The sequence below is a fragment of the Stegostoma tigrinum genome, chromosome 25, assembly GCF_030684315.1.
Source record: "Stegostoma tigrinum isolate sSteTig4 chromosome 25, sSteTig4.hap1, whole genome shotgun sequence".
Classification (NCBI taxonomy): Eukaryota; Metazoa; Chordata; class Chondrichthyes; order Orectolobiformes; family Stegostomatidae; genus Stegostoma; species Stegostoma tigrinum.
Window position 1 is genome coordinate 2,884,128 of NC_081378.1, and position 23,879 is coordinate 2,908,006.

At 42.0% G+C, this 23,879-nt stretch overlaps 1 protein-coding gene across 1 annotated transcript in view; it reads left to right on the forward strand.

The window, feature by feature from the left end:
- The window catches only part of LOC125463370 (metabotropic glutamate receptor 3), a 195,970-nt gene that overhangs the window by 122,794 nt on the left and 49,297 nt on the right, over window positions 1–23,879 (forward strand). Inside the window, exons 3-4 of the mRNA XM_048554588.1 lie at window positions 8,619–9,212; window positions 16,685–17,543. Of these exons, the coding sequence (XP_048410545.1) occupies window positions 8,739–9,212; window positions 16,685–17,543 (1,333 nt within the window). The 5' untranslated portion in view covers window positions 8,619–8,738. The remainder of the gene's footprint in view (window positions 1–8,618; window positions 9,213–16,684; window positions 17,544–23,879) is intronic.

A 23,879-nucleotide genomic window follows, 5' to 3' on the forward strand; every position in this document is an offset into this window, starting at 1 on the left:
GAAAAGCTCAGCAGGTCTGGCAGCATCTGTGAAGGAGAAAACAGAGTTAACATTCCTCAGAACAGACCCTTCCTTGAGTCTGCTACTTCATTCAATTTGGTCGTAGCTTCAAATCCACATTTCCATCTCCCTTCAATGACCTTTTTCTCCGCTGTTTGTCAACAATCTATTTACCGTTTCCTTAAAAATATTCGACGATGCGGTCACAAGCACAAATGGAAGTTCCAAAGACTCGTGGCACTCTGAGAGAAAAATAATTCTCTTCCCCAATTCAGGGACCTGTCAGGTGTACCCTAGAACTTAGTCGGAAGCTAGGGAAGAGATTTATATCATCAATAGCCACAGGTAAGGTGCCAGAGTCTGGAGGTTGACTAACATGGTGCCACTATTTGTGAACCATGATAAGGAAAAGTCAGGGAACTATAGACAAGTGAGTCTGACATTGGTGGTGGGCAGGTTGTTGGAGAGAATCCTAAGAAACAGGATTTACATGTATTTGGGAAGGCAAGGATTGATTGGGAATAGTCAACATGGCTTTGTGTGCGGGAAATTATGTCTCACTGACTTGACTGAGTTTCTTGAAGAAGTAACGAAAAGGATTGGTGAGGGCAGAGCGGTGGATGTGATCCATACGGACTTCAGTAAGGTGTTCAACAAGGTTCCTCATGGTAAACTGGGGTTAGCAAGGCTAGATCACATGGAATACAGGGAGAACTAGCCATTTAGATACAGAACTGGCTTGAAAGTAGAAGACAGAGGATAGTGGTGGAGGGTTGCTTTTCAGACTGAAAGCCTGTGACCAATGGTGTGCCACAAGGATCAGCAAAGGGTCCACTCCGATTCATCATTTATATAAATGATTTGGATGTGAACATAGCAGTATGATTAGTAAGTTTTCAGATGACCCCAAAATTAGAGGTGTATTGGATAGCGAAGAAGGTTACCTCAGAGTACAAGAGGAGTTTGATCACATGGGCCAATGGGCTGAGGAGTGGTAGATGTAGTTTAATTTAGATAAATGTGAGGTGTTACATTTTGGAAAGGCAAATCAGGGCAGGACTTATACACTTAATGCTAGGGCGCTGGGCAGTGTTGCTGAACAAAGACAGCTTGAAGTGCAGGTTCGTAGTTCCTTGAAAGTGGAGTCACAGGTGGACAGGATAATGGAGAAGGTGTTTGATATGTTCACCTTTATTGGTCAGTTTTTGAGTATAAGAGTTGGGAGGTCATGTTGTATCTGTACAGGACATTGGTTAGGCCACTTTCCGAATACTGTGTGCAGTTCTGGTCCCCCTGCTATAGGAAGGGTGTCATGAAACTTGAAAGGGTTTGGAAAAGATTTACAAGGATGTTGCCAGGGTTGGGGGGTTTGAGCTAGAGCGAGAGATTGAAAGGGCTGGGACTAATTTCGCTGGAGCATGGGGGCTGACGGGTGACCTTTATGGAGGTTTATAAAATCATGAGGGACATGAATAGGGTGAATTCCCGAGATCTTTTCCCCAGGGTAGGGGAGTCAAAAACTAGAGAGCATAGGTTTAAGGTGAGAGGGAAAAGATTTAAAAGGGACCTAAGGGGCAACTTTTCACACAGAGGGTGGTGTATATATGGAATGAGCTGCCAGAGGAAGTGGTGGAGGCTGGAACAATTACAGTATTTAAAAGGCATCTGGATGGGTATATGACTAGGAAGGGTTTAGAGGGATATGGGCCAAATGCTGGAAAATGGGACCAGATTTATTTAAGATATCAGGTCAGCATGGATGTGTTGGACTGAAAGGTCTGTTCCATGCTGTACATCTCTATGACTTTATGACTGTAAATGAAAAATGCCTTGTTTTTAATATGTGTCATCTAGTTCTAGAAGCTCAGACTAAAACAGTGAGATAAATTATCTCGGTGTCACCCAGAAACACTGCAAATGAAGAGAACTAGTAGTTACAAAGATATAGGTTCAGCAGGGAGTTTGAGGCAAGCAGGAAATGCAGGACATTTGGTGAGAAATAAGTGAAGAATAGTTGATCAAATGGAATATCATGGCAAGGAAATAGAGAGATGTCAGGGCAGAAAAAGTGGCATCACACAGGTAGTCTTGTCTAGATAGCTGCCAGTTTCCAATTATTAACATATCAGGTTTCAATTAGTGTACAGGAATGCTCCTTGTCATCCACTCTAACCTGAGCAGATCAGCAGAACTGCTGTAAAAATGATGTGAACAATGTTTACACAGCTTCTCCACAGGTCTACGTTTGAAATGACAGCAGATAATCTGGTGGAGAGCCACAGATGCACAATTCCATTGTTCCTCATGTCTGTCTTCATGCACAAGAATCACTAGGAACATGATCTGCATGATGTTGAAAAATGGAACTTCAAAACGGTGTCAAATTTTCTTGCTCATTGTAACTGCCAGTTAAATGTCAGTTTGAGTATTTCTTACATCATAGCATGGAGCATTTACATCTGTCCAGCAATGGGTGGGTTTCCACAATATGTGAGGAAATATAGCAAGACCTTCAAAATGCTCAGGTCTAATGCAATATTACAAACAAATTGCATATTTTGAATTAAATCTTTCTTCCTATTCTCTCCACCTGCCCATAAGCAGATTGCGATTTTTTTTCCCCTTTTTATACGGTGGGGGAATATTTCCCTGCTCCCTCTGTTCCTGTAAGGACTGGAACAACATTGTTATGTGGTTGTGAGGAGTGGGGTACATTTCATACATTCTTAGATGTGGGGAAGGGAAATTACTTTGCAGTACAGGTACATTTGCAAACATACAAGGGCAAAATAAATCAAAAAAGGGTAAAGTGATTATTCATTTTGAGACAATGTGAGTACAAAACAACTGAATGATTCCAGTCTAATAATGTCTTTATTTTAGGATGGTGTCCGAAAATCCAAAGCTAGACTGAACAGTCTGACATTCCCTTGTGGTTGATTGTTTAGCCAGCTTTTTGGCGTCACAGACAGTTTCTTCTCTTTAAAATTTCTTCTAAAGGCTTTCTGAGGAATATTGCTGAAATATAATTTCTCTTTGCTATTTCAATGAAAAAGATTGATGATGTGATAAGAGTACAAACCCAGATTGTGGTCTGCTTTCTACAGGCCAAATCCTTACCCTTTGTAGAACAGAGTCTGGATTATATAAGCGGTTCTCTGATGAAGGGTGTGGGCCCGAAACGTCAGCTTTTGTGCTCCTGAGATGCTGCTTGGCCTGTTGTGTACATCCAGCCTCACACTTTGTTATCTCGGATTCTCCAGCATCTGCAGTTCCTATTATCTCTTATATAAGCAGTTGTTCTGTAGAGCAGTAGTGACTACTAAAATTGACTGCTTTTCCAAAATTGTGTGGTCAAAGTACAGCTGGGATTTAAAGAGCCTCCTGAAGCAGGTGCAGGATGGGGGAGGAGACAATTAACATTGAGACAAAGGCTTGTATTGCAGTAGGCAAACTGTCAAAGGTCTCTCTGAAAGGTTAAGTCGAACATTACTGTGACATCCTACAGGATTGAGTTAACCAGCAAATCTATCGAGTTGATTCATTATCTTGGGGACAGCCAGTCTCTTTGGCAAGTTACAACGTAATGGTTAGCATTCTAACCCCTTTAAGAGGTACATGCAATATTGATTGTCCAAGTGGCTTTGATTTCTGAAAAGATTCTGGAAGGTTACTGCAAAGTTCAGTCATGTGACTTTTTTAAAGCCACCCTTGTTGTGTTGTGTTTTTGCTCAATATATATGTTTTTAAAAAATTAAAACCTGCTCATGATGTACAATTGCAATCAAGAGCCTGAGTTCAGCACTTTTTTAGTCCGTTCAGGGGTTGTGGGAGTTGCTGGATAGGTCAGTTTTATTACCTATCCATATTTGCCTTTGAGAAGGTGCTGCTGAAGTAGTACTGCAGTCCATGTGCTGTGGGTTGACTCACAATGCCCCTAAAGAGGGAATTCCAGGATTTTGACCCAACAACACTGAAGGAACAGTGATATATTTCTAATTCAGGATGGCAATTGCCTTGGAGGAGAATTTTGAAGATATTGATGATCCCATGTATCTGCTGCCCTTGTCCTGCTAGTTCAAAGAGATGGGTTTGGAAGGTGCTGTCTAAGGACCCTTGATGAATTTCTGCTTCACTGCTGCTACTGAGTGTCAGTGACGGAGCGAATGTTTGTGGATGTGGTACCAATCAAGTGGGTTGGCTTGCCCTAGATGGTATCAAGCTTCTTGAGTGTTGTTGGAGCTATACTCATCCAGGCAAGTGGATGCCCTAACCCTAGCCCTAACACTAACCTTTCACTCCCCTGATTTGTGATTGGTAGATGGTGGACAGGCTTTGGGAGTCAGGAGGTGAGTTACTTGCCACAGTATTCCTAGTCTCTGATGAGCTCTTGCAACCGCAGTATTTATATCACAGTCCAGTTCAGCTCCTGGTCAGTAGAAATTACCAAGATGGTGGAGGAATTTAGTGGTGGGAATGTCAATGAATATCAAGGGACAACGATTAGATCCTCACTTGTTGGGGATGTTAACTTCCTGGCACTTTTGTGGTTCAAATGTTACTTGTCACTTGTCAGCCCAAGCCTGGAAATTGTCCAAACCTTGCTGCATCTGGTCATGGACGGCTTCAATAACTGAGATGACACAAAGTTACTGAACATTGTGCAATCATCAGCAAACATCCCCATTCCTGGCCTTATGATGGAGGGAAGGTCATTGATGAAGCAGCTGAAGATTTTTAGGCCTAGGACACTACCTGAAGGAACTTCTGCAGTAATGCCCTTGAGCTGAGATAGCTGACAACGACAATGACATCCAGCAACCACAACCATCTTCTATTGCCTCAGGTATGACACCACACAGCAAAGAGTTTGTCCCCCATGCCCATTGATGCGAGTTCTGCTAGGGCTTCTTGATGCCACACTCAGTCAAATTTGACCTTGATGTCAAAGGCTGTCACTCTCACCTTACCTCTGCAATTCAGCTCTTTTGCCCAGGTCTGAACAAAGGTCACAATGAGGCCAGGAGCTGAGTGGCCCTGGGCGGAACTTTGTGCACATTATACTAATCTAGGTAAATGTTGAGGAGAAAACATTCATCGTGCACACTGTGCCAACATATTTCATGAAATTTGTGGATTTGCTCACAAACTGACTTGAGCAGCAGCTCAAATATCCAGGAGACAATGTGTAACTGGTTCTCAAGAGGATTGCACATTGAAAATGAACCATTTTACGCATAGGTGACTTTTCCCTGGTCATAGATGCCTCTTTTGCTCTTGGCCTAATTGCTGGTTAAATTGCACCAATCATTTCTTGCCAAGTGACTTTCTGAGTTCCATGGCATTTGAAAGGAAAACATGATGGTTTTCCAAGATCTGCCAGAAACTGTGCACAAACTGTTTTACTCTACACCCAGCAGATGGTTATTACTGGACAAGTCAGTTGCCAGTCAGTATCCTGGCTTGGTAGATTACATTTTTATTTGTTTTGGTTTTTAACTAGGAGATCTCTCACTGAAACACAAGCAAACAATGCTGCTGAGTTTGCTTTAATAATAAAATACAAGACTCATAACAAAACAACATAGATAAAATAAAATAATCCAAAGTATCTACTTATAATACAAATTCAAAGACTTTAAACACACAGTAAAAGCATAATTCCATTAATCTCAAATTGAAAGGAACAAAACAACGTTTTATTTTAGCCAAATCACAGCTCCTGGTCCTGTTGACAAAATCACCATTTGGCTGATAACCACACTAGAATACATGTATCTAACAATGTTTAAGTCATTGTGACTTCAACTTTCAAACTGAAACTGCCAATAGCTTCTTATCTCAACATTTCTGGACTGAGATTAACACTAACGTTTTATTCTAAACATATGTTTTTCAGCAGCATTGCTCTAAAATGGCAATCCTATCCCAAGATCTTCACAGGACTAACCCTGCCTAAATTTTTAAAATTGAAAGTATAAGTCTCTGTCTCTCAGTAATCCCTTACTTTTAAACAAAGCTTATTCCAGATATTCTGATGAACTTTTGAGATCCAATTATTCGACCTGCTGGCTTGCAAACACTCTCAGATAAATAAAGTTAATCTACACACAAAGCTCATTCACTCTCCAGCCAGGCTTCAAAACTGTTTTTAAAAGGAACTGCCATGGTTTCAGAAATTATTACAAATTAATTGTTAACTTCATACACATAGAAAAATCCGCCAGTTACTAGCTCGAAACTAGAAATCCAAGTGACAGTAGCTACCATTAAAAATTATAGATACAAATTCCACAGATTAGATCATAATTACCAGCCTGCCATGTGTCAGGCTTTGGACAGGCTAAAGGACTATTTGAGTGAGTTCTGAAGAAGGGTCACTCGAACTGAAATATTAACTCTGATTATTCTCCATAGACCTGTTGAGCTTTTCCAGCAATTTCTACTTTTGACTGAGCTAGTCTCCCATCATCTTGGGAGGCTGGCTCAGTGAAAGACAGTGATATCTTTATCTTCCCCATGAATTTCTAACCAAACAATGAACCATCCAGTTACTTCATCTGAGTAATTTTGAAGTGAACATGAGACATGAACAATCTTTGATATCCACTGTTATCAGTCTTCGTGATTGAATTATCATTATCATTGTCATTTGCAGATTTTGCCCAAGGCAGGTCTTAATTCAGCCTAGGATCTCCATATCTCTCCATCTTATGACAATCTTTTCATTTGTCAGAAACTTCCTTCACTTTTGAAGCCATTAAGCGTTCACATTTTCTTTATCCCTCTTACTGTCTTTGCTTGAAATCTCCCCTGCTCAACATCTCTTACAGACTTCCTCTGAAAATATGACCTACCCAATCTTTCGGCCTTTCTCCTCCTTCTGTTCAACAAATGCCTTTTGTACTCCCACTCTCCAAAGCACTTCTTCTTTTGTTTCTTTTTCTGGCCAGCTGATCCTTCCCACTCTCTATCAAAGCCTAATTTCAAAGCCACTTAGCCAGTTGTCTCTTCCTTCTGTAAGGTTGCAAGTTGCTTTTGAACCAGATTTACAATCAATAACAAACTTTCCTCACCAAATACAGTCTTTCCTATTATTGACCTTGTTCTTACTGTTTTACTGAATCGTGCATAATCTGGCTTGTGTTCTAGTTCTCTTCCTTCAATCAATGTATGAACATTTCTTGTCATTCTGAGATGGGCAGCCCTTTGCTTTTGTCAATATTCATCTTTGTTCCAAAGTTCATGTTTGCTGTTATGACTCCATTTACTAGTTCTTGTCATCCTCCTTTGCTTGCTGCATGTGCTTTGTCATCTCAAATCTAACTGATGTTATCATTCAGCCCATCCTGCCTACCCCGTTCTTGATGCTGGATATTCTTTAACCATTGTTTCTTTGTCAGCAGTGAAGAGCATTGAAGGTAAACAACACCCTTGAAAATGGGACTAGAATAGAATAGGAAGATGATTTGACCGGCGCAGACTTGATGGGCTGAAGGGCCTTTCTCTGTGCCACAAACCTCTTTGACTCTGTGACCCTTGTCAGTCTCATATTCCTATTATACACAGTTCTAACGCCCCATTGGCTATTCTCACTGTTACTGTTTACCCCATCTTCTATGAGTTGTCTATCTCTCCCATTTACTCCAATGTCTTTCTGTATTATCAACAGCTCATGCCAGTCAACCCAAGTTTACTAATTTCACAATCTCCCAAAAGAAGCTTCATTTCTGTCCCAATTCTAAAAATTTAACATTAATATTAACATTTTGACACATTATACATTTTTACAATGATTATTCTGTAGCTGTGATTGAGAGAAAGGAGTTCTAATGATCTAAATAAGGAACATCTCATTGATTAAAATATCTGTTTGGGTTCCAAGCTGTAATGATCTTTGAAATGGATTGTCCAAATGTCAGCAAATCTTAACTTTATTGGTCGAATTTTGGCAATAACAGGGATAAGTAAAGACTCTTCAGGCAACGCACTGAAGTGAACTTTTCCAGACTCATCACAGATAAGTCTTGTTGGAAACCCAGCTCGAGGGTAATGGATCTGATTAATATTATCAGATGCTTTGAGAAGTTTCAGTCCCGTTATCCTGCAAGAGAAGAAAATCTCGGAAGTATAAGGAAGGAAATGTAAACACATTTTAAGGTACACTATTTGATGTTGGCTAATGTTCACAGAATTGAAGAAGGAGACTATTCATCCATCATATCTCTGCTGGCTCTCCAAATGAGCTTCATGATCCATCAACTGAAGTTGCCTCTAAGACACTTGTAGGATGCAGACCCTAAAAACATGCGATATGATTGATATTTAAGATGTTTAAATGGGTTATTTGTTTTTACAGAAAGATTGAAGAAAAGATAGAGATAACAAGGTGTAGAGTTGGATGAACCTTCTTCTATTCCCATTTTCTGAAGCAGGGTCTAGGCCCGAAACGTCAGCTTTCCTGCTCCTCTAATGCTGCTTGGCCTGCTGTGTTCATCCATCTCCACACCTTGTTATCTCAGACTCCAGCATCGGCAGTTCCTACTATCTCTTGAAGAAAAGACAGCTAATTGTAAAACAAAAATGTAACTGTTATTTTAATTTCTTTGTTCTTCTAGGAATCAGATCCAAAATGCCTTGCAACATTCACAACTGCTCACAAGAATAATTGCTTTGGCATGGCAACGGATAAAACATGAGATGTAGCTGTTCTCTGACCTTCCCTCTAGTCAAAGAAAATGCTGAAGATGTTTTCAAAGCTCCAAACAGTTGCCCTCATTCTAATTTCCAAAGGATTTCTGTTATTTTCTTATGGAGAGAGTAATTTTGGCAAGAAGGAAATCAAAATTGAAGGAGATTTGGTCCTGGGCGGACTGTTTCCTGTACATGAGAAAGGCTCAGGAGCAGAAGACTGTGGCAGAGTGAATGAAGATCGAGGTATCCAACGTTTGGAAGCCATGCTGTTTGCAATAGATGAGATCAATCGAGACACTTACTTACTTCCTGGTGTGAAACTTGGAGTTCATATTTTGGACACATGCTCAAGGGACACATATGCTTTGGAACAATCACTTGAATTTGTAAGAGCTTCTTTGACAAAAGTAGATGAAACAGAATATATCTGCCCTGATGGATCATATGCAATTCAAGACAACAATCCATTGGTCATTGCAGGTGTGGTAGGTGGCTCATACAGTAGTGTTTCTATACAGGTAAATGCATATTATTTCAGTAAAGTTTGAAATGGAATGCTGAAACATACAGGTTTTCCAATTTCTTTTTCTGTAGTGGTCTAAATCTCAGAGATAGCTGCATATGATTTCTAATGCAGACACTGTATTTGTCAAATATCCCAGTAATTATGGGTTGAGGTGATGGTGTAGTGGTAGTGTCACTGGACTAGTAATCCAGAACCCCAGGTTCATGTTCTGTGTTCATATTCCATCATGACAGACAGTGGAATTTGAATTCAATAGAAATCTAGCATGGAACTAGCGTAATTGTAAACATGACCTACTAGTGATTATTGTAAAACCTATCTAGTTCACTAAGCATCTTCAGGGAAGGAAATCTGCCATCCTTACCAGGTCTGGCCAACTACGACTCCGGACCCGCAGCAAAGTGGTTGAACTTTAACTGTACTCAAGGCCATTAGGAAAGGGTAATAAATGATGGTCCAGCCAGCAAAGCCCACATCCCATGAAAATAAAGCATAAGCATAGAGTGTTTTGGATTCTATACTTCAGCAGGTGGTGATAAATCATATTCTGTGTGATTAATGTTTGAAATTCTCCACAGGATAATTTGAGTTTGGAAGAGAAACGAAAGGAGAATATTTGACTATGTTAAACAACTGCACCTTTTGCAGCAGTGATTAATGAAATACCTCATCACTGTGAAATACCATGTATGACCCAAAGTTACAATTATAATCATAATTATATAATAATTATATCAAAATAATTATTTGTTAATTACAGCAGCACTGACCAGCACTTTGGCATTTTTATTAGCTTGTTGAAGAATTTCATAAGATCAACCAATGTAAATGAATTATCTTCAGTAAATTTGGGTAAAGAACGAAAGACTTGCATTTGTATAGCACCTTTCATGACCTTAGGATATGCCAAATACTTTTCAGCCAATGAAATATTTGTAAAGTGTAGCCACAGTTATAATGTAGAAAGTGTGACAGCCAGCTTGGACACAGCAAGGTTGTCCAAGCGGCAGCGTGGCAATGACCAGTTGATTTTTTTCATTAGCAGATCATCACGGAGAATTTTTGTCTTTTTTGAAATAAGATCACAGAATATTTTGGGTTTACTGAGAGGGCAGACAGAACCTCAGATTAATATCTCACCTGAAAGACAACGTCATCCAACAATGCAACAGTCCCTCAGTACTGCACTGGTGTATCAACCTTGACTTTTGAGTTCCATTTCTGGAGTGGGATTTGAACCCAAAACCTTTTGACTTAGGGCCGACAGTTCTACCCATTGAGTTATATCTAATAGGTTACTTCCCTGACTTCAGAGCTGGTGTGAACACACAGCTGGTAAATGGTCAATTACATTCCCATTTGGCAGTGAAGGAAGTCGTCTTGATTCTTGACAAAAAGTTGAAAGCAAATGAATCGCATTAATTACATCTTGGATTTGACCTGTTGTGAAAAACTGAGGTGAAACCGTGCTTGAGAGGAATATGGTAAAGGTTGGAACTTTCAATCTTCTTTGTCTCTTCTGTTTAAGGAAGCAAAGTAATCATTAACAACAACAAAGTAATCATTAAGTTGGATTTACTCGCATTTTGAGGGTTCTAACTAGTTTTATAGTTTTAACATTTCTTGCACAAAACTTTTTCGGTTTACTCAGATTCCCACACTCGCTATTTAAGATTCAATTAGCCAGAACATCACACTTTCAAAAAATATCCTTAATCAACTCAACTAGGTTTCCTTCACATCAGATTTAATTTGATTTGATTTATTATTGTCATATGTAGCGAGGTACAGTGAAAAGTGTTGTTTTACGTGCTTTACAGGCAGAACTTACTGTACAAGTGCATCAGGGTAGTAGAGCAGAGTGCAGGATACAGTGTCACAGCTGTTAAGAAGGTGCAGAGAGAAAACAACATTAACATATAAGAGGTGCATTCAGAAATCTGATAACAGCAGGGAAGAAGCTGTTCTTGATTGGTACATGATTTCCAACTTTTATACCTTCTGCCTGATGGAAGAGGGTGGAAGAGAGTATAACTGGAGTAGGAGGGTTCTTTGACTATGTTGATTGCTTTCCCGATGGAGCGGGAAGTATAGATGAAGTCAATGGAAGGAAGACTGGTTTGGGTGATGGACTGGGCTATGTTCGTGACTCTCTGTAATTACTTGCGGGTCTTGGTTAGAGCAGTTGCCATTCCAGGCTGTGATGCATCCAGGTAGATGCTTTCTAAGACTCATCCATCACATTTGGTAAGAGCTTTTCTGGTCCTGCCAAATCTCTTTGGCTTCCTGAGGAATTAGAGACATCATTGTGCTTTCTTGGCCATCACATTAATGTGGATGGACCAGGACAGATGGTTGGTGATCACGTTCGGCCATCTCCGCCTCAGCACCTTTGATACAGACAGGGATGTGCCCTCTATTTCATTTCCTGAAGTTAATGACAAGCTCTTTCATTTTGCTGACATTGACGGAGAGATTGTTGTCTTTACACCAGGCTGCTACGCACTCTCTCTCCTTCTTGTACTCCGCCGGTCATCATTTGAAATCCGACATACAACAGTGCTGTTTGTCAACGAACCTGAAAGTGGAATTGGGGTGGAATTTGGCCACACAGTCATGAGTGTACAAGGAGTATATTAAGGGCTGAGCATGCAGCCTTCCGCAGCCCCGATGTTGAGGATTATCGTGGTGGAAGAGTTGTCGCTTATTCTTACTGACTGTGATCTGTTGGTCAGTAAGTCAAGAATCCAGTTGCAGACGTGAGGAGGCAAGACCTCAGTCTCAGAGTTTAGAGAAGAGTTTATTTGGAATAATAGTATTGAGGTTGGAGCTGTAGTCAATAAGTAACAGCCTGGCATAGCTATCCTTATTACCGAGTAGTTCTCGGGATATGCTTAGGGCCAGCGAGATGGCATCTGCTGTGGACGTGTCACGTCAGTAGGTGAAATGCAAGGGATCAAGGCACTTTGGGAGGCTGGAGTTGATGTGAGCCAAGACTACTTCGTAGTTATGGAGGTCAGAGCCACCAGGTGGTAGTCACTGAGGCATGCTGCAAGGTTATTCAATGGCAGTGGAATGATGGTGGTCTTCTCGAAGCAGGTCAGGAACTCAGATGATTGTAAGGAGAGGTTAAAGATGCCTGCGAATACTCCAGCCAGCTAGTCCTCACAGGACCTGAGTATACCGGCCGGGACTCCATCCAGGCTGATCGCTTTTGGTGGGTTCACCCTTAAAAAGGCCGATGTCAGACCTTTGATGGTGACCATGTTACAGATGCACCCAAGGCTGTTGGGATAGGGTGACACCATTTCACTGACCTTCTGCTCAAAGTGAGTGTAGAATGCATTGAGCTCATTAGGTGGGGATATATTATTACCCGCGACTCTGTTTGACTTCACTTTGTAGCCATTAGGTCATGCAAGCTTTGCCTCAAATGATGGATGCCCGTGCGGTTAGTCTGGGTCTCAAGCTCAGTTTGTTTTTTGGTGTTTCTGATGGCTTTGTGAAGGTCATACCTGGATTTCCTGTATCGGTCAGGGTCACCCGATTTGTACACACAGACCTGGATTTCAGGAGGGCGTAGATCTTCCGGTTTGGCTGTGGTTTCTGTTTGGGGAACGTTTGGATTAACTTCTTTGACACACAGACTTCTACACACTTACTGATGACATCTGTGATGGAAGTGGCTTATTCATTTAGGTTGGACACTGAGTTCCTGACTGTGGACCAGTCCACTGACTCTAAGCCATAGAGGCCCTTCCATTGCCTCAGACTATCACTGCAATACATTCTGTTCTGGGCCCTCATGCTTCAATTTCTGTTTGTAAGCCAGGAGGAGAAACACAGCATTGTGATCTAATTTTCCAAGATGTGGATGGGGAATGGAGCGGTACATGTGTTTGATGGTTGCGTACCAATGGTCAAGGATGCTCAGATCTCTACTGGGACAGGAGACATGTTGATGATATTTTGGGAGAATGTTATTGAGGTTGGCCTAGTCTGTGACTAGGATGAGCAAGGCCTCGGGGTATTCTGTCTCAAGACTGTTTGTGGCATTGTATACTTCATCAAGTGCACTCTTCACTTCTGCTAGGGGAGGGATGTAGACCACTGCCAGGATAGCGAAGGTGAATCTGTGTGGTATGTAGTAGGGATGGCACTTCATTGTTACATAGTCTAGGTCCGGGAAGCAGTACCTCACCAGGGTCACCATGTCTGAGCACCAGGTAGTGTCAATTAGGTGGCAGGCCCCAAAGCCCCTTGCCTTACCCGAGGTCCATTCAGTGAACTGAGAAACGCTGAGGTTGTAGGGCACAGTCAGGCGTAGCAGGAGTGAGCCATGTCTCTGCCTCTCAGTTCCCTTTGGAAGCTGGGTCTAGCTTTGAGGTCATCCATTTTGTTGTCAATGGCTTGAACATTTGCCAGGAGTGTGCTGGGGAGAAGGGACTTAAAACCCTGTGGTTGAAGTCTTGCACGAAGGTGGCTACTCTTAGTCGATCCTAGGCATTGGTGAGGGATGTTTGCAGCTCACGATAGGGCCGTGGGCACCAGTTATGGCCTTGACTGTTCCAGGGAGGGAGTCTTGCAGCAAATATGGTTGGGTGTCCTCGATGTCAGGCCATGGTGGGGTCAGGTCTCGTTCCTGCACTGGTCAGGCCTCAATCCCAGGGTTCCATGGATAGGTGGGGCCTGCACTATCAGCATCTGTAATCAGGGTAAGTGAGGGAATTAATTCTTGATATTTTCTATCAGCTACAGCTGACAAGATTTATGTAGATAGTTCATTGAGAAATAATCTCTAATTCATCAGATTGTACTGATAGTAGAACTATTGCATGTTAAGAATGCCATAAAGAACGCATGCTGCAGAAAGAAGAAAAGTTGTGATAGGCACAAATCTAGGAATTTTTGATGGCACCAAACAGAAGCTCTATTATCAAGGAAGAGTTAAGTCATTCTCATTTCACATTCTATTAGCACAATGCTCACGGAGATTGTGAAAGTGATTTGATGAGGTTGGAGCTCCCCCTTGCTGCATGGTTTTGCAAGCAGAATACAGAGATAGGGAGGGCAGCACTGGGCGATAATCCCTCCCTCAGGCTGTCACTACACCCATTTTGACACCTGCCCGATTTTTTGTCATCATCACCTGCAGTCAGTGGACACCAGCATCTTAAAATGTCAGGACAGTCAGTCATTCTCAGCCTTCAATGAAAAGGAAGTTGATTTAACGTCAGTTCCAAGTATGAACACAGAAACCAAGGCTCGCACTCCAGGTGCAGGACTAAGGGAGTGCTGTTCCACCTCAGGAGCCACCTTTCACAGATGAGATGGTAAAAAGAGGGCCTCTCTGTCATTTAGGAAGATGTGAAAAAATCCCATGGAATTATTCAAAGAGGAGTTGGTCCCAATGTCCTGACCTAAATTTATCCGTCAATCAACGGAACAGGTTATCTGATAATTATCACATTGCTCTTCATGGGAGCATAATGTTTGTGAATTGACTGCCTGTCTCCTACAGACAAGAGTGACCATACATTAGAAATATTTCATGAGCTGTAAAGTGTTGTGAAATGTTCTGAGGTTGTAAGAAGCGCTACTTCAACAGATGCAAATCTTTCTCTGTTGCCATCCTAAACTGTTTCAATTTATTATGTTGCGAGATAATTGGATGATAATGTCATATGCCTTAATCATCATAGTGTCCAGTTTGGTAGCTGATAATCTCACCAGTACAGAAGCGAGATTTGGGGGCTGTTGTGATGCAGTGGTAGTCTCTTTACCGCTAGACTGGGAGGTTCAGGTTCAAGTCCCATTGGCTCTGGAGGTGTGTAATAACATTTGTGACATTTTTTTTATTCACCCATGAGATGCAGGCGTTGCTGGCTGGGTCAGCATTTATTGCCCTTGAGAAGGTGATGGTGAGCTGCCTTCATGAACTATTGCAGTTCACGTGCCGACAATGTCCTTAGGAAGGGAATTCCAAGATTTTGACCCAGCAACGGTGAAGGGAAATTGATTGAAAAATATCTGCAATGGAGATCCAAGCTCATAGGGCACCGGAGAAAGGTGAAAGCCAATTTAAAGAGCCAAGAACTGAGAAGATATGCAAGTCCTTCAGCCCACTTCCCCAACGACACTGATTTGGAAACTTTTATGTTTTCTTTGTAATGGATTTGCTATTTTTCTTTCTACTATAAAGTGATGGGCTGCTTTGCATATCCCACCACACCACCACCTTCCCAACAGGGAATTTCTGTTCTGCATTTCCTTCCCAGAAGAGGAGAGAAGGAATGTGACCAAGCTGATGTTGCTGTGCCAGACACAGACTGCACCAAACTACCTGCCACCTAATGGTGTGCCCAGTCTGAACGGTGAACCTGGCTAATGATTAGCTGCAGTAGCAGAGTGTTAGTGTAATTGATGGGTCAGCTTCATAGCCAGTAGGTACTCCTGAACAAACCTTATTTGGTATTCAAATTCTACATTCATTGCTGAACTACTTTTGGAAGCTGTAGGCACACTGTCATTTCGTCAAGAACATCCAGAAAATATTGACTTTATTTTCAGCAGTGTAAAAAGGAGGAATATTTCTCACTGAAATCACCTACCACACAGTCCCCCACTGACTCTGCACCTGTCCTCTCAATCTGAACTATCAGTTCAGCTCAGTGTCGGAGCTAACCTATTTGCTAACATCCCTGACTGTGAAACTCACTGAAAAATGTCCCTTTGGTGACTACAGCACTCATCCTGATACTACTGAGACCCAACCACCAAGATGACCTGGTTTAAACTTTTCGTTTATGTTTGTGGGTGATTAGTGTGTTCCCATCAGCACCATAGCAAGTAAACATCCTTCACCACCCACCTCGAACCCTTCCCCCACCCTCCGCCCGCCCCGGTTCCTGTCATCCCAATAGATGGTCATCTCTTTCCAATCCCCATTGGCAGCCAGACCTGCGGTATTCCAGACTCTATATTCTGAACATTTTGCCCTACACTGCTCCACCTCTGCAATTCCTGCTCCTCCTTAGAACCAACCTCTTTGGCCAAGTCAGGAACAAAAACAAAGTTGCTGGAAAAGCTCAGCAGGTCCAGTAGCGTCCGTGAAGGAAAAAGCTGAGTTCATGTTTCGGGTCCGGTGAGCCTTCCTCAGAATGTTGGTCACGTGTTCTGAGGCAGGGTCACTGGATCTGAAACATTCTCTCTGATTTCTCTCCACAGATACTGCCAGACCTGCTGGGTTTTTCCAGCCATTTATGTTTTTGTTTCTATTTTTCAGTTTGTCGCCTCTCCTAATGTTTCCTCCTTTGATTTGGCGTGCATTTCTAAGCCTTGGTTAAAGTGCCTGAGACATTTCTAACATTAAAGATGCTATTTGAATGCAAGTTTCTTCTGATAACTGATAATCATTAAGCACCAATGGTTTGTATTTTATTTACATTTTAATATAACCTACAGGTAGCAAATTTGCTTAGACTCTTCCAGATTCCTCAGATCAGCTATGCTTCAACAAGTGCAAAGCTCAGCGACAAAAGCCGCTATGATTACTTTGCGAGAACAGTCCCTCCCGACTTTTATCAAGCCAAGGCTATGGCAGAGATTCTGCAGTTCTTTAATTGGACATATGTGTCAACCATTGCTTCGGAGGGTGATTATGGAGAGACGGGAATTGAAGCCTTTGAGCACGAGGCACGACTTCGAAACATCTGCATCGCCACGTCGGAGAAAGTCGGCCGCTCCACCACGAAGAAGTCCTACGATGGTGTCATCCAGGAACTGCTGAACAAAGCCAACGCAAAGATCGTGGTACTTTTCACACGGGGCGATGATGCCCGGGAACTTCTCGCCGCGGCTAGCCGAATGAATGTTTCTGGTTTCACCTGGGTGGCCAGCGATGGATGGGGAGCTCAAGATATTGTCGTTAAGGGGAACGAGCAGGTTGCCAATGGTGCAATAACCTTAGAGCTTGCTTCTTACCCCATCAAGCAATTTGATAAGTACTTTCAAAGCCTCCATCCTCGCACCAACAAGCGGAACCCATGGTTTAAGGCCTTTTGGCAGCAGAAATTCCAGTGCTTGCTGCAGAGTAGCCGGTCGCGCCAGAAGCTTTGCGATAGGCGCCTCTCCATCAACGACTCTAACTATGAGCAAGAGACAAAGATAATGTTTGTTGTCAATGCTGTGTACTCAATGGCACATGCTTTACATAGGATGCAGCGCATGTTGTGTCCAAATACCACCAGACTCTGCGATGCCATTATGCCACTAGATGGGAAGAAGTTATACAAAGAACACTTAATCAAAATTAGCTTCAGCGGTAAGCACTTTATCTGTGTCACTTTGAATGAGATAAATGATTAGACAGAAGTTTGATGTTATCATGCTCTCTCGATCCGCTGCATTTTTGTACGCTCTAGATGTTGTTTCAAACCATAGTGAGTAGGAGCTTCTAATGCCCTGGGGAAAGTATTTCACATGCCACTGAATATCAGGGGGTGATGCTACGATATCGCTAGTTGAAGTTGGTCATGTTTGGCTCACCATTGTGGCCTGAATATTACTTGCCTCTTGTCAGCGCGGGCTGATTCAGTTAGAATCATAGTCATTGAGCCATGCAGCACAGAAGAGGGCCTTCAGCCCATTGTGTCTGTACAAACCTATCTACACTAGTCTTACTTTCCCGCACTAGGCCCATAGCCTTCAATGACATAAAGTGCTCACCCAAGGACTGTTTTAAAGGTTGTGAGGTTTCCTGCCTCAACTCCTCTCCCCGGCAGTAAATACACACAGACCAACATCATGTCACGTTTCATAGAACATGCTTCAAATATTCACCGTCGATGTTTCTAGTCGTGACCCAATGGGGAGGTGGTTACGTAGTGAAAGTGTCGCTAGGGTAGTTAACCAGAACATCATGCTGCTATCTGGGGACATGAACTCAAATCCCACTATGAGAGAGAGTGAGTCTGAGTTCAATAAAAACTGGCCTACAGTGACTGTGTAACCATTGTTGTAAAAACCCATCTGGTTCACTGATACCCTTTAGGGGAGGAAACCTGCCATCCTTACCTAGTCTAGCCTACATGTGAGTCCAGATCCACAGCAATGCGGTCGATTCTTAACTGCTGTCTAGGGCAATTAGAGATGGGCAATAACTGCTGGGCCAGCCAGCAACGCCCACATGCCGTGAACGATTTATTTTTTAAGTTGCCCTGAAACATTAACTCTGTTTCCTTCTCTGCCGCCAGAGTTTCTCCAGTATCTTCTCTGTTGTTTTCAGATTTCCAGCATCTGCAGTATTTCATTGTAAATATTCTGCTATAAAGGAACAGGCAAAGTTACCTTATTTTGTTCTGCATTAAGGTATATTTTTTTGTTAAGAAAAAATTTGAGCTGAGTGCATCCATAGTTTCTCAGACTGTTGATGGTAGTAATTATCTTTTACATATCACCTACCTCAGATCTATTGCTTGATATTGAGGTGTTAATATTCAAAAATTGTTTCAGTGTGCGGTCTAGAGTAGGAAGGAATCCAGAGGATGAAGGTTTGGGACTGAAGCCTGGTAAAGACGAGCCAAGGGTTTAGAAATGTAAGCCTCTGATTTTAGAATATGTAAATGGTGATCACAAGTTCCAACATAAAACACAGTCACTGAGCCATAAAGTCATTTGAAGATACTGTGCAACATCTCCCCAGATGTGTGGGAAATGTGTGGTATAGCTGTGTGGTGCGCTGAGATATTTTGCACCAAGATTTGAGAGGGTTTTTCGTCAAATCAAAACATGCATGAAGACATCAGGAGACCAAGTAAAGCAATTCAATTGGGAACCCCTGAATGAAGAGCATAGGACATTGTAGCAGAGGTAGGCCATTCTGCCCATCGAGTCTGCCCTGTCATTCAATGAGATCATGGCTGGTCTGATTACCCTCAACTCCACTGCCTTGTATTTTCTGTGTAACCCTTGATCCCTTCACTGATTAAAACTTATTCCACGTTTGTCTAGAATTTCTTAATGACCCAGCCTCAACAGGCCCCTACAGTAAAGAATTCTATGGATTTACTACCAACTAAGAAAAGAATTTCCTCCTCATCTCTGCCTTAGAAGACTGATCCCTTATTCTGAGATGATACCCTCTGACACTAGACTCTCCCGGAAGGGAAAGCAACCTTTCCTCGCTTATCTTGCCAAGTCTTCTCAGACTTTTGTATATTTCGACAAGGTCACCCCACATTCTTCTAAATTCAATGAGTACAAGCCTGACCTGCTCAACCTCTCCTCCTAAGGCAATCCATCCATCCCTGCTATTAGCTGAGTGAACCTTCTCTGAGGGCTTCCAATGCCAGTATATCATTGGATCTGTAACCTTTTGTGACCATGGGGTCTCATCACACCAAGAGAACAGCCTGGTGACCCTCTCTCAGAGATATAAAAAATCTTTAATGAAAGCAGATATTGCTGGGAAAACTCAGCAGGTCTGGGAGCATCTGTGGAGTGAAAGCAGAGTTAACCTTTCAGGTCCAGTGACCCTTTTGCATTCAGTGGACCCGAATGTTAATTCTGCATTCTTTCCACAGCTGCTGTCAGACCTGCTGAGGTTTTCTGGCAACTTCTGTTTTTGTTACTGATTTATGGCATCTGCATTTTTTTTGTTTAATATAAAAACCTTTCTTTTTCTGATGTGTCAACTGTCCTACTGAGCGCTGGAGGCGAGGATCTCGCTTTCCTCCTGCCCTGCCTGCCTCGTAGTGAATTTGCCTTCTCTCACAGCAGTTGGAAAGAGGAAATTAATTGACACCAACATGAGACTCAAACAAGCTTTGGCTCAGAGCATATTGGCACACAGCCAGTGACCCATGAGCACCAGAGACTGAAACAACTTGTTGACGAGGAAGGCCAGGAAATTGATCAGCTACCAAAGGCTGCTGACCAACTGCACGGACTTTAAGGTGAGGATGATATTACAAGCCAACAATGTGAGAGATTACAGGATTCCAGAACCCGGGGTCATAAAGAGTAAACCTTCTTAGGACAGTGATGAGGAGAAACTTCTTAACCCAGAGAGTAGTGAGCCTGTGGAAATCACTACCACATAAAGTGGTTGAGGCCAAAACATTATGTGTTTTCAAAAAGGATGGAGATATAGATCTGTTGGCTAAAGGGATCAATGGATTTGCATCTGTTTGTCTGATGTAGTGTTTCTCACAGTCTCTGCAGGGGATCTTGTAGATGGATTTGCCCTGTCCGTGGCGGGGGTGGGTCTTTAGTTTGGGTGAGCAGTTGTTGTAGGGTTGATGTGGACTTGTGTGCCACTCTGATACCCAGCAGTCATTGGAGTCTTGTGGGTAGGTCCAATGTGTTCCTGATGTCGGGTAGTGTGATAAGTGTGTCGGGGCGTGTAGTATCTTCCTGATGTTGTTCGTGCAGGCGTCTTCTGACCCAGTTTTTTGGATATCCATTATCAGTGAAAGCCTGGAAGAGGCATTCTTCTTCCTCTCGGTGTAGCTCCGTGTTGTTGCAGTGTGTTGTTGCCCTTTTAAATAATGTTCGTGTGCAGCTTCGTTTGTGCATGCTGAGATAGTTACTGTTGAAGTTTAGTACCTGGTCCATGTGTGTGGCTTTTCTGTGTACTTTTGTTTGGAGTTTACCTCCATAGTGTCCCGGTATATGCACGCCAGGTGGGGTAGCCATGGGAAATGCAGGTTTATAGGGATAGGATAGGGTACAGGAGCCTGGTGGGATGTTCCTCGGAGGGTTGTTGTGGACTTGATTGGCTAAATGGCCTGCTTTCACTTTATAAGGATTGTATGTGAGTGTTATGCCTGACAAAAGAGCCAATTCGATTGCATTAATAAGGGCAAACAGCAGATTGAGTTATAACATTGTCTGTATAATTGCAACAGCATCTGGACCAGAAGCATTTTAAAGGCCAGATAAGACTATCTAGCATAAAAGTCTAAAAGTACATTGCGTATAAAAGTAGTGATTGGTATCAATCTATCTGTTGCAGTCTTTGATAATGCTCAAGTGGCCACTTTCTTTGCAGCTTACCTCATAATGATATTTTTTCTGTCAGAATTCCTGGTTTCTATGGCAATATAATGCTGTTGCTGTCTGGGTTTAATCTGGATTATGAGATCTTTCTGTTAAAAGATGATAAGAGATCAAATCCAATCCCCAAGCTAAGTGGTTAATGGCATCTGTTTTAACTAATACCATAATATCGATAGGTTAGCATAGTTTTTTTTTCTGCAAGAACTTCATTGTTTCTCAGCTACTGAACAAATGGTTGACGTCATAACAGTGATAAGTTATTATGGAAATAGCAGGGCCAGCATTAGAACATCTGGTAACTGTACACTACACAGAAAATGTACCACTATATAAAAGCCAAAAGAACTGCAGATGCTGTAAATCAGGAACAAAAACAAAGTTGCTGGCAAAGCTCAGCAGGTCTGGCAGCATCTGTGGAAGGGAAAACAGAGTTAACATTTCAGGTCCGGTGACCCTTCCTCAGAACCTAAATGTGCTACTATGTCTCTTATGCAAAAGCTTATTTTTCTGTAACCTCTGAACTGTGCAATTCCTTAACTTTCTCAATCATCCACTCTCATACAATCTACAGGCTATTAAATCGTAATTCTGGTGCCCTTGATTTATTTTCATTTTATTTCTACGTTTTTCAACATGGGTGATCTCGTGCAGAATGGGTCATGACTGCTGACCTGGAATCACAAATCTGACCTTGACTCTTCTGCAATGCTGTGCCCAGTTCTGGCCACCCTGTTCTCGGAAGGATATCATTGAGCTGGAGCGGGCTCAGTAACAATTCACCAGGATGGTGTCAGGAATGGAGGGTTTGAGTTATAAGGAGAGGCTGGATAAGCTGGGGCTCCTTTCACTGGAGCGTAGGAGGTTGACGGATGACCTCACAGAGGTTTATAAAAATCATGCGGGGTGTAGATAAGGTGAATGGCGGGTGCCTTTCCCCTGAGGTGGGGAATTTCAACACCAGGGGGCACCTGTTTAAGCTGAGAGGAGAAAGATTTTAAAAAGATATGAGAGGCAATTCTTTTACACAGAGAATGGTTTATATATGGAATGAACTTCCAGAGGAAGTGATTGATGTGGGTACAGTTACAACATTTAAAAGACATTAAAGTACATAAATAAGAAATGTTTAGGGAGATATGGGCCACATGCAGGCAGATGGGACTAGTTTACTTTGGGATTATGGTCAACATGGACTAGTTGGACTTAAAGGTTTGTTTCTGTGCTGCATGATTCTAAATAGGCTGCTGGAACCTGACAGTACCCAGGAACATTTAACATACAAACTGAGAGAGAGTCTGCCTGCAACTGTTGCTGAGCACTTGCCCCCATGAATGTCAAAGAACCGTGAAATTCAAACACAAATGATTGGTAATTAGCCAAATGACAAGTACAAATGAAGAGAATTACTTATTACAAGATTTGCTGCCATTTTTTCAAAGGGCCCAGAGTGTTACAAGAGAATTTTTTTTAATTACTGGATTTAAAAGCTTAATGTAGTCTGACCGAATCCAAGCTGAATACATTGTGGAAGCTGTTGTCAATACCTGTCAAGCCAGCTATACATATCTCGATCTTCCCACGACATTTCAGACAGTCTTTTATCATCATGCATTCAGCTGATGGCAGCACCAGTGAGAATTAAAGGGACTAGAACAGTTTCTATGGGAAATCCTGGGTGGCACATTAAAAGTTTGTTTTAGCCATCGTGACTGATCCTGATTATTAAGTACGGATCTAAATTTTAAACAGATGTTGCAATACAATCCTCTCTGAAAGTAATCTACATTTTATCTTCAATTGCTTTTAGCTTTATTCCACTTCATGTTTAGTACAAAATCCTTGTTGAATTTAGATTTACTGCACCAAACAATATGCCAACTTTGTTTACAATATATCTAGTGTGCAGATCCAGTGTAAAAAATCTGTCAAATACTCTTGTTACCAATATCCATACCATCACTGTTGCCTATCACATCTATCCTATGTCATTCATTTTCAGCAATTGCACTATCTTACAATAAAGGACCTCATTTATTTATACACCGTTTACAACTTCTGGCATTCTGTGTCTGGTCACCCAATTATAGGAAGGATATCATCAAGCTAGATAGGGTTCAGAAGAGATTTACCAGCATGTTGCCAGGTATGGAAGGTTTGAGTTATAAATAAAGGTTGGATAGTCTGGGACTGTGTTGGTCCCCTTCAGACAGAAATGGGGGAATATATAATAGGGGGAAAAGAAATGGCTGATGACCTGAATGCATACTTTGGTTCTGTCTTCATAAAAGAGGACACAGTCAAACACCAGAATTATTGGGGGATGCAAGATTTAGTGACAGGGAAGAACCGAGAGAGATTAATATTAGTAGAGAAATAGTGCAGGGAAAATTGTTGGGATTGAAAGCTGATAAATCCTCAGGGCCTGATAATCTATATCCCAGAGTACTTAAAGAGGTAGTTTTAGAAATAATGGATGCATTGGTGGTCATCTTTCAGGATTCTATAGACTCTAGAACAGCTCCTGAAGGTTGGGTCGTAGCTAATGTCACTCCAGTCTTCAACAAGAGACGTAGAGTAAAAAACAGGGAATTATAAACTG